This window comes from Clavelina lepadiformis, chromosome 1 (genome assembly GCF_947623445.1).
Source record: "Clavelina lepadiformis chromosome 1, kaClaLepa1.1, whole genome shotgun sequence".
NCBI classification, from domain to species: Eukaryota; Metazoa; Chordata; class Ascidiacea; order Aplousobranchia; family Clavelinidae; genus Clavelina; species Clavelina lepadiformis.
This window is the reverse complement of record NC_135240.1, coordinates 19,533,713-19,554,474: the sequence shown is the minus strand read 5'-3', so window position 1 is coordinate 19,554,474 and position 20,762 is coordinate 19,533,713. Positions and strand designations below refer to the sequence as shown.

At 34.8% G+C, this 20,762-nt stretch overlaps 1 protein-coding gene across 1 annotated transcript; it reads left to right on the top strand.

The window, feature by feature from the left end:
* The first annotated feature begins 345 nt into the window (after positions 1–345).
* On the top strand, positions 346–19,716 carry LOC143444310 (membrane-bound glycerophospholipid O-acyltransferase 2-like). The gene is made up of 15 exons (XM_076943500.1): positions 346–475; positions 3,934–4,079; positions 6,518–6,595; positions 12,465–12,569; positions 12,722–12,777; positions 13,182–13,233; positions 14,072–14,201; positions 14,303–14,335; positions 14,433–14,523; positions 14,618–14,719; positions 14,900–15,003; positions 15,125–15,189; positions 16,434–16,569; positions 17,468–17,619; positions 17,734–19,716. Exons 1-15 carry the CDS (start codon positions 404–406, stop codon positions 17,927–17,929), a joined length of 1,518 nt encoding a protein of 505 aa, XP_076799615.1. The 5' UTR covers positions 346–403; the 3' UTR covers positions 17,930–19,716.
* Positions 19,717–20,762: the final 1,046 nt, after the last annotated feature.

Genomic DNA, 20,762 nt, shown 5'->3' with positions numbered 1-20,762 from the left:
ATGGAATGTACCCTGGCTACCGATCCTTGAAAAGGTTTGCCCCTTTTACTGCTGTTATAGGCTACATGCTAGGCCTATGTTAAAATACAGCAAAAAAATTTTGAATTTACTTTGATGAAAGACATATCCTGTCTGAAATTAGTAATTTTTTTGCAGCAAATATATGTTTTAATCTAAGTTTAGTAGTCTACACATGGTGTTTAATCTTTGTTTTTATAATTGCAGCTATGTGTACTTTGAATGATTGCAGGTGCAATAGTTAATGCATCTATGGATACATTCAAACGTTTGATTGTTTGTCATTACAAATGTTTGTTGATTTTTTTTTATTGCCATTTTTTGCAGAAACAGCTGTACTATGTAAAACGTGGGAGTGTAATAACTTACTAATCTTCCTTACATAATGAATATCATATTAAGCACTGTGGGCTATTTCATTCATGCCTTCACTGGACTTAATGTTGCAGAAGATCAGGTGTTTATTTTTTATTTTTTGAACATCTTCAAATTATGAAGGTTTGATTGGATCACAAAAACCGCTGATTTTTTAGACCATGAGAACTAGGGATGTGCTACTATGGACAGAAAGTTGAATGTATTAGCAAATTGGCGGTATTCCTGTTCATACGGATAATGTGCACTATTTGTCTACAAATATGATGTATGAGTACAGTAATTATAACATTGCTTCTCCATCAAAAGAAGGTTTCATGTGAAACTAGTAAGCTTAAATCGCGTTAACGATACATAGTTTTTTTGCTTAACACTAGAAGGACGTGGCGCGTCAAATTGACGCAGTGTTACTTCACAGTACAAAAACCAGTTCTCACAACAGAGAGCATTGTTTTCTCTCTGCTGATAATTACAGGTTTATCGAATTAGGTCACAGCTGCCAGCACAGAGGTGTGAGATAGCATAAAAGATGAAGGAGCAAGGAGCCCCCACGTGAGTGTGCCCACCGACGTTGTACTGAAACTCATGGCTCCGCTTTTTCAAGGAGGTTACAATGTCACTTGCGATAATTTTTTCACCTCACTTGACCTGGCGTTGCGACTTGCGGAAAAGAAGTGCAGCCTCGTAGGGACAATGCGCCAGAACAGGAGAGAAGTTCCGGAATAGTGCAAGAAGAAAAAGGAGTTGCGTGAAACAGAAGTGTTTAGGCATGACGGCCAAACAGCAATTACACTCACATCATACCAGAGCAAAGCAGCAAAAAACGTGGCAATTTTGAGCAGTCTACATCTGGACGTCCAGGTTTCAAGCGACGAAAATCCGAAAAAGAAGCCTGACTCTATACTCCACTATAATGAGACAAAAGTGGGAGTCGACGTTTTCGATCAAATGGCACGGTTGTACTCAGTCAAAGCAGCAAGCAGACGATGGCCGGTGCATGTATTTTACAATGTAGTTGATATGGCTCTTATCAACAGCTGGATTATCTACAAACACGTCTGCCAGAGCAAGATCAGCCGCAGAGAATATATACAAAAGATAGCAGAAGAGCTTACCGGAAGTGTGGAAGCAATTACTCGCAAACGTCCAGCAGAAGGCGGTTGCGTCCCCAGTACCACGATTACCAATCCAGTTGTCAAACAACGCGTTACCTGCGCTACATCAAAGTGCAGAAATCGTACCACCGAAAGTTGCCAAGACTGTAAGAAAGCGGTATGTGGGCGATGTGCTACCAGAAAATGCAAATCGTGTGTTTAGGAAAAGTAATTTTGAGTATGGACTTATAAGTGTTCACTGGTTTCAAGCGTTGTTTCAAACTGAGGCTTGTATTTTCAATGTGATTGCTTTTGTTAATTAAAATGCACAAAGCGGACATGCGATAGAAGTAGTTTTTTCGGAGCAACAGCACAGTTTTCTCAACAAAAAACGTTAGATTTGCGCCGTTTTGACCTTTTGCGTCAATTGACGCACTCCGTCCTTCTAGGTATGCGAAAATTGCCGTCCTTCTAGTGTTAATTATAAAATCGGAGAAAACTTTTCTTCATACCACACACATTCATCGTTGCAACCACATACACTTGCAGTGCAAACAGGTCATGAATTAACAAGTTTTTTGTCACATGAGGGCTAAATTTAATTCTGTTTGGTTGAGTCACAATACTGTTGCTATCGAAGATTTCATTTAGTTGCAACATAAACATTTATAACCTCTGTGGGTCAGGTGCAATTGTTGTTTGGGCTGCAGTAAAAGATAAAAAATTACGTTAAATTATTTCTTGAAACGATACCAAGTAATGTTTGGTCGTTTTAAATTCAACCATTTTTGCATCATTGAATAAACCTACTTCCATTCGCTCTAGTGCTGATACCAGAAAAGTGCCTAGTGTCTAGGCAAGACACACGACTATATTTAACTAAATAAAATGAGATAAAGCTGCTGTGTTACTATGATGTGATGTCGAAATGCTGCCTTGCATACTGTGGTTTTTCATTTCGGCAGTTTAACAATCTGGTCTTTTTTTTATGGACAAACTTCTTCAAAAACAATTGGAGCAGCATTAAGCGAGTTTATTGCTTTACTCATGACAATGTGGAGTATCAGACTTAATAGCCTAACTTTACGTCGGGTCTGACACAATAACTTGCAGTTATTTTTAAATTATTATTTGATCTGGGATGAATTATGAGATGTAATGGAATATTGGTTTAGAATAATGCTTGATATCATTAGCTAGGTTACTGGCAGACAAAAAGGATATCTATCAGAGATAAAAGTTATTACATTAATCTTAACAAATAAAGCTGGTGACGCACCCAGACGAAGAGGAAAAAGAAAATGAAAAATGCTTGCGATACCCAAATGGTTGCAAGATGTCTTATACTTCTTTCAAGAATTAAGTGTAGGTTGATTAAGTTATGAAAACAATGTTTGCAAAGACAAGCAGTAGAAGTAGAGCATATTGGCGTTAATGGCGTGTTCAACTGACATCTAGATTTAAGCCACTGCAAGTGGATACGAATAGATTCAGGTTGATCGGATACCGAAACCAGATGTTTGGATTTGTCGAATACTGAAACAAGTTATTCGGATATGCACAAACCCGAATAATTTTGATTTAGCACATCCCTAATGAGAACCACTTTAGAAAAAAGTTCAAGAGTAAAACAATCGAGATTTTTTGTTTATCTTTCCTAATCTAAATAGTCCAAGCAATACTTGTAATCGTAGAGGTGGTCCAAGTAAACCTGTATATTTTAGAGGGCTGCTTTTTATTTTCCATAGATGGTCAAACTTCCTCAATCGGACGCACACAGATTTGTCCCCAAAAATTGCCCACCGGTCATTATAAAAAACAAACACCTGAGTGTTCTTGAGACGACTCTTTGCGTTAATAAAGTTTTTTCCTTTTCTTCTTTGGTGTCTTTTAAAATGTAAACCTTTGTTTTACATGTTAAATATGTTTCATAAAGCAGTTTATTTCCGCCCATGTTCATTGCAAAAACCTAATAAAGTGAACTCACTAAACAAAATGTAATAGAATAAGTAGAATGGCAAAGCCTTGGATCCATTTAAGACATGAAAAGTGGATCTCTACTTTCGAATTGTAGATAAAAAGCTGCATTGTACTTATTGCTAAAGGAATTCTACTACCTGCCTTTCAAACTTGGGGACCAGTGCGGCTAATTTGATGTTTTTCTCCGCAATAAAATTGCAGTGCAAATTGCTAATTACACGAAAAATAGTTGCTGTTATTTAAAACTTTTATTATTACTAAATGTAGGTAGGTACCATCTTCCACCCAAGTGTGACTTATTGCAAGTTGATGCACAAGCAAACTTGTAATTGGAAAGTTTCCAAAAAAATGCGCCTAATTAGGACGTTTGACCATATTTGCATAACTTTGACTACTTTTAATAGTTTTGAGGTTTTCATTGTGTGTGTGATTATCTTATTACTTATTATGTATATATTTTTCTCAGCTTACTTTCTTGGTTGCATTGTACATTGCTCTTAGCACATCCTATATTTACAAGTGGTATATCCAGTTTTCTCATCTTCAAGTGAAATACAAACTTTCTTTTTTGGGTCTATCAGGAATATGGCTGTTATATTTCATCTGGGGATGGTAAGTTTGTACAGCATAGAATTATTGTATTTTTTTTAGAAAATTTATCGAAATATTTTTATCATAATCATCATAAGACCTACTTGAAATAAATCATTTATGTCGAACTTAGCTCACAGTGATTTTTTCTACAACTTATGATTTCATGCATACGCTTATTGCATAGTGTTACAGGTTTTGAAGGCTTGTATGTATGCAAGTCTACAGCTTAACTTAAAATACATGTTGACTATTGTTTTGAGGACTTGCACTCAATTTTCAGTGATATTAATTTACAACAATTACATTATTTTGTAAACTAACTATTGGACGTAACCAATTAATGCAATCATTGTGTTACAGAATTTGTTTGCCATACCCTTATTTACCACTGTCACGGTCCACTGAAAACCACCAAGCGTTGTTATATAAATCAGCTCGCATGTATTCTATTATAATAAAACTGGTCGATTAAAAGCATATACCAAAAGTCACCCTTGGCTTGTACACTAAAACAAATGGCCGGTGTCTGACTGGAGTAAATTTATAAAGGTTGATTTGAAATGATCGGTTGGTGATATTGTAGTGAAAACGCTATAAAGTTACTCATGGTCAAGGGTGTCGCAATTTGCCGTAAATGTGAAAAAGAGCTTAGAACAATAAAATTCTTGTTACAATTGTAGGGTATTTGATTTGTATGTAGGGATGCACAATACAGAATACCTGGCTATTCTAGAATATTCTAGAATACTTAATTTCGAATCCAGAATTTCGAATCTATTCTGAAATTACGCGGCAATTTTTTCTAGGCACTTTTTTCCAAATAATAACGAACAAAAAGCAAAAATATTTGTACATTATTTTGAATTGTATTAGTATCACATGACAAACAGTATAACATATGCTACATCAAGCATCACACGATTCATATTAAAGCATAGAGCCGTGTAGTTCTTGCCACCTGCACTACCAACAGTCTTAATACCATACTTTTCGGAGGTAACACATCGAATCATAGAATTAATCAAGAAGCTTCTTGTTGCAATGTAGGATATTCAGTGCTTGTAAGTGACTTTCGGTAATTCTTTTTTTTAAGTTCCAATACTCCAACACGTCTGTTTTATTGGAGTTATCTTTTAGGTAGGCTGAAACAATAGTGTCAATGTCAGCTCCCTCATCATCTGCATCTTCTTGGTTGCTTTGTTGCACCTCCATTCCTAAATTAAACTAATTTTCCATCATGGAAACAGAACTGGTGGTGCTGTCGCCAACAGGAATGGGATTACGGGGTGGTGCTACCACTGCTATGGTTGTGTCAGAAATCATTTCTGATTTTAAATGCAGGCGAACCCTTGTAGCATGATGCGGTTTAAAATACTTTTCTTTGTATGCTGGGGGAAGCCATGTTGCCATATCAAATAAAGATGGAAATGGAACATCATCAGATGCAACAGCAAAGTCAAATCCTCATTCTATATCAGATTTAATCTTTTGTCTAAATGCAGAAATATGCACACTAGCACTGCTTGTAGAGAAGGAGCTTGAGTAGTTACTCAACAGCCCTTTAATTAATGGTATAATGGCTGCAGTTGTCACATATTTATCTCCTTCAATAAAGTCACTGGCCACCTTTATAGGTAACAATTCTTCCACGAGTCCTTGGACTGTTGTAATTTCTACTGGTGTTGTTCCTACTTTCTACTGTTGTTATTTGTGCTTGCAGAGAGACTGCCTTCAATTCCGCTGATATTTAAGAACACATGCTTTTTCTTCAAGTGCTTCAACAATCAACAGACTGCCAGTACTGTTGCAATATGATAAAATTGCCTTGCAATGGCGACAAACCACGCTATTCTTTTCATCTGGCTTACAAAAATGTTCCCACACGCTGGAACTTTTTTTTCGCCCACGACCAGTCGACATGACGCAGTGATAATTAATAGATTACCTTGTTCCTCTACACTTACTGCTTACTTGTTTACGAATCTCAAGCGCGTGGTTGGTGAGTGAATCAATGCGCGCGCAACTGCACTGCACAGCACACGTAATGAATCATTCGCCCGCACACACATGCAGCGCGTTGGCGTTTTTCGTTACGGATGATTAAACTAAAATCTAGACAGGACAAATTATTTACTCGTACTGAAACGCACTGCGTGTCTGCAGTTCTGATAACTGCGTGAACCGTATGAAGAAAGACAATAGGCGCTTCGAACAAACAGTCTATGAAGAAAAAAGGCGGCGCGCAAGACGGAAAATATCAACTTTACATTTGTTTAACATCGCACACTGTTCATTTAATTTTAACAGATTTTATTTCGAATCCGCAAATAAGATTCGAATACATTGAGATTCGAATCTCTAAGATTCGATATTCTATATTGTGCATCCCTATTTGTATGCATGCAGTTATAATGATATTATATTTAACATTGGCTACTTGTTTTTTATTTTTACAGGAACTTCTTATTTGCATTAGTTGAAGTTACAGTCTGTTATGTTTTGATGATATACTTACCTTCACAATCATCGAAAAGGTTGGCATAATATATTTTCATGTTGGCTATGTAACTATGTTTTATTTTTCATTGGCCAGGCATTTAGAGAAAATATCTTGAAAAAAATGTGTACCCAGAAGTCCACTTGAACTAAAAAATCACAGATTGATAACATTTGCACTGAACTGCTTGTTGACTGAATAATCTTGGCTGAATCGGCCACATAACCCCAAGTTCTGTTCTAACTAATTGATTAAGTTATTTTCATGTCTCAACTAAATCCAAATCACTTTTTGAAATAAACACATATATATATGTTAGTATTCCCAATCAAATTTGGCACGGCGCCCTACTGTATATAAAGACTTGAAATTACAACAACAACATCTTAAAGAAAATCCTAAAAAAATAACATTAAATCAAAACAAGCCATAAGTAGAACTGAAGTTTTACAATGAATCTGATTGCAGTTTTACCTCTATGTGAAATAGTCACTAAATAACAAAAGCATTGTTACATACAACAATCCTGGCAATTGATTTCACTAAAGCCTGCCGCTAAATTATGTGCTTTTACAAAAAAACTTAAATTTAGGGACAAACTTTGCCATGCCCATGGCAACATGCTGCAGCACCCTAGTGCACATAGACACCTTAAATAGAAGGACTAGTAACTCGCACTCTCGGGTTACGGAACTTGGGTCCCAATCATAGATACTAGTGTGCCGCCACAGATTCTCAGGTGTGCCGCGAATCTTTTGAATTTTGGAAAAGAACTGTATAAATATTTAAAATAAGGCATGCAGACAAGCATATGTGACTTTAAAGCTTTCTAACTGCTTCAATAGCTGATAAATAAGCACATGTGACGATGAAACCAATTATAGGCTATGGCAATGCCGATAGAGTAGGGTAATTTTTTAAAGCAACTTTTCTTTTTTTCTATTGCATAATCGGAACAAAGTTTTTTCAGGGGTTTCTGTTAATAACACACAATGCCTAAGAAATGTAATGTATATGGTTGTCGAGGCAATTACAGGGAGGAACCATACTCCAAAGTGGTATCATTTCCAACTGATGAAGTAGAACGAAACCGCTGGATTGATGCCATGCCAAATGAGCGTTCTAGTTTGCTACAGCTTAAGCAGATCTATGCTTGTGCTAATCATTTTGACTGTGAATGGATTTCAGTTAAAGGTGGAAAAAGACCAAGCCAACCACCGTCCATTTTCCCTGGAGTTTTAAAGTCATGCTTAAAGCAGGTCTCCTCAGCACCCAGAACTAGGCCTAGAACTGCTTCAGCAGAGGCGAGAGCTGAAAAGGAACGATTCCGTACTGAAGGCCTGGATAAGATAGCTGACTTTTCTTCTTTTTGTAATGACATCAAGCAGCATTTCCCAAAGGATCATCTTTTTTTTTGTGATAGTGATGACATTTACATTTCTAAAACTGATGCAAAAGGACGTTCTGTTATTCAATTTCTTCATTTTCAACGCGTGCAATCGTCATTTGGATTTTTGCATCTTAAATGTGTTGAGAAAAATGGAAAGGACATACCTAAAACATATTTTTCCAAAGCTGGTTGTCTGCAAAAGAATAGCCTTCTCAGTAAATGGTCACAGTTAGACAAAATTCTGTCATGCATTACCGAGTATGAGTTCAAAGATACAGACTATCATGATACATGCTTATACATAGATACATACATACATACAGACATCAAAGATACATGCTTTGGTGATTGAAGTTGTCTGCCATTTTGGTGGCCCTAGATATATACTACGCATTTACCCTGTTGCAAAACTTAATTCAGATCAACTCAAGAAAATTCTGTTGGAAGCTCTAGTAGCGGTAAAAAATGCTGGTGGTAGTATAATTTCTTGTGTAGGTGATAATTGCAATACAAATGTTGCAGTTTATGGTAAATTACATGGCCCTGGTAAAGTCTTCATTGACGCTATAAATTCTTATGCTTTCCTTGTTTTTGACTATGTTCATTCTTTTAAAAATATAAGAAATAACTGGATAACGGTGCATGATAAGGAACTTTCTTTCACAAAAGATGGAAACACATATATTGCACGATGGAAGGACATAGAAGCACTGTACAATGAAGACCGGAAAAACAGCATCCGTCTTACCAAGATCACATACACAGCTGTGTACCCAAAATCTTTGCAGAGACAAAGCGTGCCTTTTGTATGCCAGATCTTCAATGACAAGACAGTTGCTGCTCTTTCAACTCTAAAGGATAAACTTGGCATTAACGAGGGCACCATCATTTTTGTCAAACTCATCACCGATTGGTTTCACATGATGAATGTGAAAGATCGATATTCCGGTATTAACATGCGTGATGAGTGTCGTCAACCATGGACCAAGAACTGCACTAGTTTCAAGAAACTTAATGAAACTTGTGACATTATATCCTCTTGTGCATGGTCAGGTGGTCGAGGTCGGACGCAGAAGCTTACTAATCAAATTTCAGAAGCATTTGTAGTGTCTACAAGAGCCAACATCAAAGCCGCAGAGTTGCTACTGACTCAGCACAACTTCATCTACGTTCTACCTGGTGTGTTTGCTGATGAGGCCCTTGAAAAGTTCTTTGGTCAAGCCAGACAACGCAGTGGAGGTAATTTCTATATTGACATTGTAGATATCAAGGCAGCTGCAAAAACCAAAAATCTCCATGCACTTTTAAAATATGAGTCAACTCCGTGCGAGTCTCATGATGTGCCTTGCACCTCTAACATTTGCATTGATGATGATCAATTTGACATCACCATTGCTGACACTGAAGACCTAGTGCAATCTAATGACAGTGTCAAGCATAAATGTATTTTTCTAGCTGGATATTTGGATCACAAATATCCAGCTAATATCTTGCGTATCGAAACTGAAAATGATGACGACCATCGGATTAATTCGGAGTTTCTCACAAACTTAAATAGAGGTGGACTAACTGTACCTCTACTCTCAACAGTACATTTTGTACACTCAGCCTATAAACTGTTTGGTAAGTGCAACTTGCATTGCTGCCGAGCTCATCTCAGCCATGCTTTGCGTCGTATCGATAGTCCAATGGTTGTAATTCAAGGAGCATGTCTTACTTTATCAAACATTCTTTTGAAAGCATTTGTGCTTGACAACAGTGACAAAGAAAGACAACTCGGCTGTTTGAGAAGAAAAGAAAAACTCTCTACTAAAACTGAACAAGTATCTTTAGTATGCCAACAAGTATTTTGATTACTCATTTCTACAAATTTCATTGTTGTTTGTTGTTGTTTTTCATTGTTGTTTCACAAATTTCATTGTTTGTGTTGAAATATTCAGGCTAAACTGTCCATGAATACATTTTAATTCAGTCACAGGGGAACATACTGTGTGTTTCAGTTGTTTAAGTGAGAAAATATGCAATATTTTGAGTGATTTTGGACTATTTTTTCGTGATTTGACCTTTAGATGACCTTGTAAAAGGTTAAAAGTATGAAAAAGTAATTCCTCACCCTTCAAAACCCCCCAAGAGACACCAGAATGAAGGTTTTACCATGTATTTGACACAAATTATGATGGGACCCAAGTTTCAACTTGGGACCCAAGTTCCAGATACCGAGCATAGAAGTTACCAGTCCTTCTATTTAAGGTGTCTATGCTAGTGCATCAAGACTGCTGCTTGGGAACTAGTAAATTTGTGTTTTCAAACAAAGACAGTATTTTCCCCATTTTCACTCCATTATCTTTGTTTTCATTTGTGTGTGAAGTCAATTGTTTGTGCTTGATAACAATAAATTTGCAAGTATAATACATTAACAATACAGACAGTTCCAAAACTGCAGATTTGGGCAAGCATCTGACGAGTCTTAATCAGATAACACTTATTTTTCTTAGTGGGTATTTATGACAGCTTTGATCGTGTAATAATTGATAGTTGCTTGAAGTTGGTGCTTCCTAACACTTTAAGGCGAAACTCAAATTTTAGGAATAGAAGTCTTTCACAATCCAACTTACAATGACAACTATTAATCAGTTGAATTTCACATTTCTAATGAAACTTATTCTTACATTTAAACATAACTACAAATTGCATAAAAATAAAAAAAACGTTTCATTTTCTTGTACAGAAACAAAATTCTTTTTGTGAAATCCAATTTTGAAACACTGTCTAGTGTTTAATCCCAAGCAAATTTCTAACCCCACATACCATCATCCCATCCAAATATGTGTTTGTTTAAAAATACTATGTTTGCCAGCAGGCATAATTTAAATAAAAAAACTGGTGATGGAATTCTTTATTGAAACCAATGTTTCGCAAACACATGCGATGAGCTTCCTCAGGGCACATTACAATAGTAGAGAATAAAAAATATCTTTGAAAACTACAAACATATAAAATAACCTAAATACGAGCAATAACTAAGAAACGATTATGATGTATGGTATTATGACATAAGAAACGCAAATTTACATAACAAAGCAAAGGTAAAAAACAAGCATGTAAAGGAAAACAAACGTATATATCATTTTTAGTTAAGTATTGCGACTATATAGGTGACAATAGTGTGTCGTTTTTATCATTTATTACATCCTGTTTCGAGTTAAAAATAAAAAACTCTTCCATAACTATTCTTTTCCAGTAGTCTGATTCAAAATTAGGTGGACATTCCCCCAATCTATCATGTGTTCTTTTTCCAAGACATGTTTGCTCAAAGAACTCTTTTCGTATCGAATTTTTTCCTAGCCAGATCGTTCTCGTAGCAAAGGATCGTTTTGTTTCACCTATAGAAGTACCATTACAGCTTTTACATGGAATTTCGTAGATGGCACCGTGTCTATTTTCCTCTGGTATAGGATCTTTGGGAGAGGAACGATGTCTCCAATCTTTAAAGCCGGTTTGAAAGCAGTCTTGATTTTGAGATCACCTAAGATTTGTTTTAGCTTTTCAGTGAGGAGGAGGACATACGGAAGAAGAACAAAACCTTGGAATGCTTTGGAATTATCTAAATTTAAGTTGAATTTTTGTTGACTTGTGTTTAGTATCCAATCCGGGTAACCATTTAATCGTAAGGCATCTTTTACTTCCTTTATTTCTTTGCTCGGTGTAAGAGAGTTCACACCACCAAGCGTTTGTTTAGTTCAAGTCAGATTACGTCAGATGTTAACCATTTCTATAATTGGCATTTTGGTATGTTTACCATTCAGTTTATAAACTGCAAGAAGACCTTGTTGATGTGGTATTAAGCTTATTACTATGTTTTGCAAAGGTATATAATTTTCAATTGCCAACCTCTTTGCATTTCATCACAAATATAATTGATTGGCAAGGTTGACAATGTCCCTTATTATGTAATAAGTATGCAATTAGAGAAATAAGATGATGTAAACACCACCGCTTTTTATCTTAACCTTGTATGGATTGTGTTTCAGCTAAATCACAATTGCTAAATATATTTCTAACTCATATAACATGATGTTTATATCTTATTTACTGTAACATATCAAAATCACTGAGTGACCTAGGTGCTTAAAACTATTGCGTATTCTTCGGAATTTTTAAATCTTCTGGTAAGAATTTTATAACATGTGATGTATATGCAGTGTTATCAATGCACTGGATCACAGGTCAAATCTTTATAAAAGACTTGTTGGCAACTCTTAATGTTAGGTGGCAAATCCAAGCACAAGTTGACCTTAAAATAAAACCAAACCTAGATCATGATCTAAGATTGTCCTATCATTTGATATGGTTGTCAAACAATTGATAATAAAACTTTTACCACTTATTCTGTACTTATAGCTGGTAGATTTAACCGCTGTTAACCTTCAATTTATACAATAGGTTATACTAGATCTATCCAGACTTAAAATTCTATTGTAAAAGTTTAATTAATCAATTAAATTTATTTTTAAAGGTATATATTTATGTTTGCTATGGGGACACTCTCCATAGCCCATGCCTATAATGTATATGAAAGGCTCATTTCAAACAATAAAGATATTGCTGCAGATTTTACAGGGTAACTTTTTTTTTAATTGTATGTGCATGTAATTACATTTTTTTAAATGTTTTGAAGCCATATTACATTAAACCATTTTCAATTTATGTATTGATTTTTCATTTTTCAGAAGAAGTCTTCCCAATTAATGGTCTATTTTTTACATGTTTCAGGCCAGTCATGATTATTACCCAAAGGGTTACTTCTTTAAGTTTTAGCTTAAGTGACGGTATGTAGACTTTATGTTTATTTGGTGACATACATATATTAAAATATACTACAGTAGTTTGAAGCAACCTATAAATTTTCAGCACCGTGAAATTTTGTGTACATATGTTGTCAATGTTATAGAAAAAGAGTAGGCCTAAAATGTTGTATTAAAAATGGTTAACTGGTTCAGATTAGGATTGGGTTGCCATTACTTCTAAAATGTTCCGTCTTTGCGATAAGCATTTAGTATGTCCTTGTATTAGTTAGTTATTAGGGGTGCAAACAAATTTTAATTCTTATTAACACTCTATTTCTAGCGTTCCAAGGCTGAGTGCAAATTTTTATTATTTGCAATATTGTTAGTTTTTTGTAAATGTAGCTTACCTTGTTTACAGTTTGTTCCCCTTCATCTTCTACGTTTAGGTGCAGTCAAAGAAGAGTTTCTTACAGAAAATCAGAAAAGATCTGCAATAAAGTAAGACTGCACAGTAGATTGATATACAGTTTATACCAGTGGTTCCCAAACTTTTTTGAAGGCGACCCAAGCCTCAAATGTATTTTAACATGAAAAAAATCATAATGATTGTATGGATGATTTTTTGCTGTAAGTTGCTAAGTTTGTTTTCAATGTCAGCGATCTACTCTTTTCTCAATTACGTATATGCCACATACAGACATGGACAATCAATGGTAGTGTGGTCCACTCACTATGAAACAATGTATTTTATTACAAACATAGGTTTGCATCACCTCAGCACGACCCATTTTTTTACCCTTCCTGACCCATACTTTGGGAAACACTGCTTCATACCATATTATTATTGTTATTATATTTTGCTCTAGCCTGACTGAACAGTTTTGTGTTGGAGAAATTTTTCTCAATTTTCTTAAGCAAAAAAACAACTATTGCAAAGATGTTTACACTATCCATAACAATTTTGTATGTTTCAAGTAATTTTATAGTGTGTAGACTATATAAATATAATTAACATGAATGCAAAGTCCTAAAATAACAATATATACTGTAATTGATCTTTAGCTCTTTTTGAATAAGAGATAGTAATTGATCTTTTTAATTACTGGTAACACGACGAGCACCACTTTTTTATGAAAACTTCTTATATGATTATGAAACTTCATGTGATTTTTAGAGGATGCACACCAAATATGTATCTGTAGCCCTATATGTGTAGGTGTTGAACTGATTTAACTTTTATTAACTACAATTTATGTTTGTTACCTTATAGTTATACAGATATAACCCCATAAAACAGCATTGTATTGCCCACTGTTATCTTATTTTGCTATACTAGGAAAACACCAACTTTTTATGAGTACTTTGCCTACATGTTCAGTGTGTTTGGCATCATGGCTGGTCCACTTGTGTTTTTCAATGATTTTATAAAGTGTACCCAGGAAGAGAGCAAATATTACAATGAAAAGGTTTGTTTGTTCTCTTTAAAGTAGTATTTTCTAGTTTTGTTTCTATGAAATGAATACTAAACTCTTGAAACACCTAATTAAAAGTCAGTTTCTTTTTACAGGATACAAAGAAATCAGCATCTCCGTCACCAAACGTTAGTTTCACAAGTTTATTTTTAAAATTTGTTTCTTCATATTTGCACTGTCTGCAATGATATGTTTTGGTATTAAACCATCAAAAATACACTTTAGAGAGCGGTTTTATCAAAGGTCATAACATCTATGATGATGATCGTAATTTACTGGCTTGGTAGTAAGACATGGCATTATCAAAAAAATGTAGGTGAGTAAATTTACAAACTTTGCATGTTAACAGTACTTTAAACAAGTTTAAGAATAATTGCTCGTCATACTATATCCTAAATTTATATTTTTAGATCCAACTTTCATTGAGTCCACACCAGTATGGCAACGCTTTCTGTATTTGTATGGTTCCCTGTTTGTTTCAAGAGCAAAATACTATGGTGTTTGGTTGTTTGGTAATATATTTGTTTTTTGTGTACTGTATATCCAACTTGTTTGAGTTTACGTTATTTTGTAACTAGTTACTAACCTAAATGTTAATAATTTTGCTCAACACCCTGTTGGCACCCAGTACCCATCATTGCTAACTGATGTACATATAATATATACTATCTTCATCTGTCATACACGAACAGCTGATGCTGTACATAATGTTGCCGGGATTGGATTTAGTGGTTATTGTGAGGATGGAAAACCCCAATGGGAGCTGATTTCAAACATCAATATACTAAATATTGAGGTTTTTTTGTTTATTATTGTTTGCTTTGCTTACTGAATTCTTCTGAATATTATGTTCACTAGATAATTTAATAAAATTTAAAATGATTTTGTTTTAAACACTTTTTCCCTTTTTTATATAGATGGCTACTGGATTGAAAACTTATATTGATAACTGGAACATCACAACTGTGAAGTGGATAAGGCTGTAAGTACAATTTTCTCCAGAAATAAGTTCGGGCTTGAAATATTTTGTGAGCTATTAAAATGTTGTTTTTTTTTCAGGTTTAATACAGTCTAATATTTATTTCAATGTTTATACACTCTTATGTTTCTGTTATGGCTACCGCGAAATGGCTTGGAACCTACCTCACTTTTTTCATAAAAATAATGGTTTGGTATACCAAAAACGGTTTTATTGTTCTAGTATTACACAAGGGAACACAATTTTTGTTGACTTCGATCTAACAATTGTTTTTGACTAACTTTTGGGCGCTGATTCCAAAAATGACATCAGTTTTTCTCTATCACGTCAAGTTTTTGAGCTAGGCACCCACCACTTTGTCTCATAACCCACAAAAAAGTACAAGAATTGAGACGTCTGCATTTATTGTAGAAAACGTTTTAAGAACTACAAGCAACCGAAAGAAACTAAATTGTTACAGTTCATAATTAGTTTAACCCAATACTATGCTGTGGGTTATTAAGGTATCATCTCAGATGCAAAAACAGTTTCTCCAGTAATAGTGGGCCATTTATTTAACCAATTTTAATCAGGGAATACGAAATTTAAAGTTATGTTTTTTGGTGAGCACAGTGTTTAGTGTATATTCTATCGTCTTGTACTCAACTGTGGCGTTTTAAGTTGTCAAAACCCAAGGCGCCAATTATGTGGTCCTAGGCAAATATTCTTTGATCTGATATAATTGATATATGTAGTATTTACTACCACATTTGTCTCATAAACAACTCAACAACAACTTTTCTCAACAATATATGCCTTAATCTGAAGCGTGAAGCAAATACCTGATATGTCTTACTGTCTTAATGATAGATTTTCAGCTTACATAATGATTTATTTATTTACGTAAACAGAAACGACTCAACATAACTTTTCTAAATTCACGTAATACATGGTAATAGAAGACATGTTTGTATCTTAACTAAGCCAATTCTCAAAATAAGCCGTAGACATTGTTTCAAGAACCCAAAGCTTTTGAGAAACGTTCCTAATTTTGGACAAAAATTGTGAACCTATGAAAACAATAATATCATTTGAAGTTTTACACCTCAGTTTTGTGGATTTGGCTTACTGGGTTAGGTCGTCATCTTTAGTTCATTTGTAAAGTACGTTCTAAGCCTTGTGTTATAACTCAACATTTATTTCTTACTTGGAAACTGACTTTTATATGATTAGTTACGGATTTAATTCCTTTAATGTTTGTTTAACAGTGTGGCGTATGATCGTTTGAGCACAAAATATCGCACCTGGGCTTGCTTCATGCTCTCTGCGTTTTGGCACGGATTTTTTCCGGGATATTACATGATGTTTCTAACCTGCCACGTGTATCTGCTGGTGCAACGCAAGGTAAGAATGTACCAATTAATTGCAAACAATAGCCAATATTAAGAATTATTCTTGCTTCCCGCATGTAACGCTTTGCTAGTTTCTAATGTCACTTTGTTCGCAACGTTTAAGAAGTCAAATAGAGGGCGCCCTAAAAGTCGTAACAGTCTTTGTTTTCATTTCATAATTCCTCTTTATCCTCACTGGGTATCAGTTGGGGTGAATTTAAGCCTTTGGTTTTCGAAGAATTGTACCTAAGAATCAACCTTTTTAAGTGATATTACTATGCAACAGTAAAAAGGGTTTTCAATTTCCACACAGCAAGTCATTATCACCAAGCTTTGAGGGCAAAGTCTTTGAATATTTTATCTTTGTGTAAGCTAATCTTTCTCCCTTTATCAATTTCCAACTTATGTAAGGCACAATAACATTCTTTAAAACTCGCGCTGTGCTGGAAAGCATAGTAAATTTTGTGTCGTGCATCATGAGTTACTTGCATAAACATTTCGTCTTTACAAATCACGCAGTGGAATGGCCATTATAAAGCTTTCAACAGCTGTTTTCTTCACATATTCGACAAATATCTATTCTAAAGGAATAGAAAAAGATTTACCCTGATTTTTGGCTCAGTTGATGATGGAAACAGAGCCATGTCTTATTTGTTATTTTTGCCCAAATTTCATAAATTAAGCTAAACTTCTTGTGCGTTGTTCTTTGAAGTAATCGTTGACTTCGTTTGTGCGATCATCATTTAAGTGAGTATATTTACTTGCTTCTGATTGCAATTACACTGTGCTCACTCATATCATCATTATTTCCTTGTTGTATTTATTGCAATTAATGCCAATACAATATCTCTATCTGTCCGACAGATAACTCCTAAAGGGAGGAAAGAAGTCATCGTTTTTTTTATTTATAGGCACGTCGTGTTATACGACCCAACTTTCAAACGTCTCGCAACCTCCGTATTCTCTATGAGGTTGTGACTCTATTTATCACTCAAATCACAATAGCTTATTCAGTCTTGCCTTTTGTTATTTTGGAGTGGACGGCATCAATTCGGTTCTATAAGTGAGTAACTGTTTTTTATAATAACGACGTTCTCTTGATATAATTAACCAATATAATTAACGAGTCATCACAGAACTTTCATTATATCATCTTTGAATTGATGGATGTATATAGGTCGGTTTGGTTTGTTGGACATGTAATTGGCCTAGTTCTACTTTTGGTCCTTCCCAGCGGCAAACCTCCGGTGAAGAGTCAAAATGGCCACAGAGATCACAGATATCAGTTAGTTGGAAAAGAAGTAATTGAATCTAAGACTGCTTTGGCAGCGGGTTTGTCTCAAAATGGTCACAATCACGTCCGACAACGATAAAATATTTGTGCCGAGTTGCGGTATCGTTTTTCATTTTGCAAGTTTGTCTTTTGTTCACTTTCTGTACACCATTAGTTCTCCCATATGCAAATCACCTATTTCGCATTATGTTGTCTTCGCTGAAAGTCATCCAACCAACTTAGTGTTCTTATATCGGTACACAGGTTAATCGTTGGCAGTAATATGTGGTTGCTAACAGACGTTAGCATATCTTAATTTTCTTTTGTTTTATACGTTGTATGCATTAAAACCTTACATGCCTATTTTATATTTGTATGTACAATTAGTATTTTCCTTTGAAAATTGGTGAGCCGGTAGATTTACACTGTACTACTGATCATAAATTTGTATTTTTTTGTATCTGTTTACCCTTTTTTCACCTATGTATTATGAATTACGTACCATGCACCATTAAGTACCATTCAAATGACACAAACATCTTAAGATGCGCAGTAAAGAAACCTAAAAGTCCTATGATATACTGTATTTTGTGTACAAATTATTGAAATCGTTAGGCACCTGTTAAGCAAAATTGTAACTGCAATCTGATCGTAAAATCAAACCTGCAGTGATTTCCTATTTGGCTGGTCGACAATTTTTTGCTCCAATTTTAATTTGGGAAAAGAGAAGGCCTATTTTTTATTGTGGTATTTACCAACCGAGTATTAGCACAACAGTTGAAAATTCAGTCTTTCATGTCTTAATTGTAATCGAGCAAAGGTGCAAGCGTCGTTTTAAGACATATTTTTCTCTAATGTTTTGCGTGCCTTTAAATGTCATATTTTGTTCAGGTTTTTCTACAATCTTGCGCTACGTTTACTGTATTTAAAGTTTTTGCTATCAATAATGTTGCAGTTTTTGCAAATTCTTCAATTGCTAATCATTGAACTGTGGTGAATTTATGATTCTTCCACTGATATTCACATACTGTAAATTGTATGAAAGAAAATTGCTTGACATATGTAAACCAATAATCCTGGTTACTATTAACACACGTCATTAAAAGCAATGTGCTCATTAAGTATCGATGCAAAAGTTTCATTCGTATGAGAGAATTTGTTGCATTTATTTTAAGTATGTACGTTACTTATTTCAATAGAAATTGCCAAGATATGTACTAGATAACAGTGTATTTGCAAGTTTTTTTATAAACCTATGCCTATGGCATGCATAAATTGCATATACGTGTAGTGAATTTTCTGTGCTTTGGTTGTATTTTGGCAAAACTGTTAGCCAATTAGTGCATTTGTTTTGTAACATTTCTATAGAACCAATAATTTTAGAGAGTAGAATTTTAATTGAGAAAGGAAGTTTTTTGTTGTTATTCCGTCCACTGTTTTGTTGACTGTCAACTTTTGTACATGGAAGAATTTTTTATTTCCCTCTTTGGGACTGCCTGCGGACATACAGTTTCTGTACACACCTTTATGTTTTCGTTACTGCTATATTTTCTCTAACAGGGAATCCATTTTCATTTTCACTTTTTTACATGAAATGTTTATTGTAAGAATAAGCTGTATTTTTGTTTAGCTGAGAATGTTGTAACTCATTGTACAATTTACTCCGCATTGCTTTCTATATGACGGCGTATATGCCTGATATTGAAGTATTTATCTTTTATTGTAATAGCTATTTTTATGCACAAGTAGTAATCCCGTAGCAATCGTAGTTAACCAAGTTTCGTGCTGTTTGTGGAGATTATCAATTACTCTCAGAACTTCGTGTGCGAGATTAATTTCACGTCATTGAAAAATTTTTAGTAATTACAAAATCACCTTAAATCGAGACTTTTGGATTCATTTAGGAGTGCATTTATTGCTGTAATGCGGTTGCTCAGTGCAGCAGTATTCCACGTGGATACAAAAACGAAGATATAGATAACAGCATTATCTACTTTCAGGTGGAATCTTATCTTGAGAAATTACAACTTACATTATTTTTCCTTTTCTTGGCTGGTTGTTTTTATGTGAGATTATTAGATTTGATATTATTTTGGCGCATTCGAACGGCGATCGATATTGTGCTCTTTTGAACAATAGGTGTAGTCTATATAGAGTCAGCAAAGAAAGAAATTTTGTGTGTGGCTGATTTTTCAACAGTCGGACTTATTATAACGGTAGCGTCTTCATATATTAGGCAAATATCGAGGGAAGTGTTCGATGAACGAAATTTGCATACTTCAATAGTTAGTGAAAAAAACAGGAAAGTAGGCGATAAACTGTTCTGCTCTTGTTACGTTTTATCTTTTGTATAGTGCAAGTTTGATTATGGATGTTTTAGGTATTAGTTGTGTAAGCGAAACCGGTTTATCGTTGAACAAGTTTCAAGACATGAACCTTAACGGATCCCGTTATGGAGAGCCAAATCTTCCTCCTCCTCCCGAGAAAAATCTTCTCAGTGTTTCAAGAAGAAATGCCCGGGAAAGACGAAGAATCAAGCACGTCAATTCTGCGTTTGATGATCTTCGGAAGCGAGTACCTTGCGGAAACCAGTACAAGAAGATAAGCAAGGCAAGAAGATTACTTCACTTTTTTGTTTAAGTTTTTCCAAAAATTAGAAGTGTGTACTTCTTATTCTGGTCAGCAAAACACAGTTTTTGTTGACTTGTTCCAAAAAAAAAAAGTTTCAAGCTCGTAAATAACTAACCTCATTTTAGCCTAATTACCTTCATAAGCTAATAGCATAGTTTGGAATTTTTAGCGGTAAATAGGTCATTAGCAAGATTTTTGTGTAAGTGTAATCAGACAAAGCAAGTTTATGTAAAACGCTATTCAAACTCACAGGTAGAAACACTGCGCTCAGCCATCGAATACATAAAGGCTCTCGAAGCTTT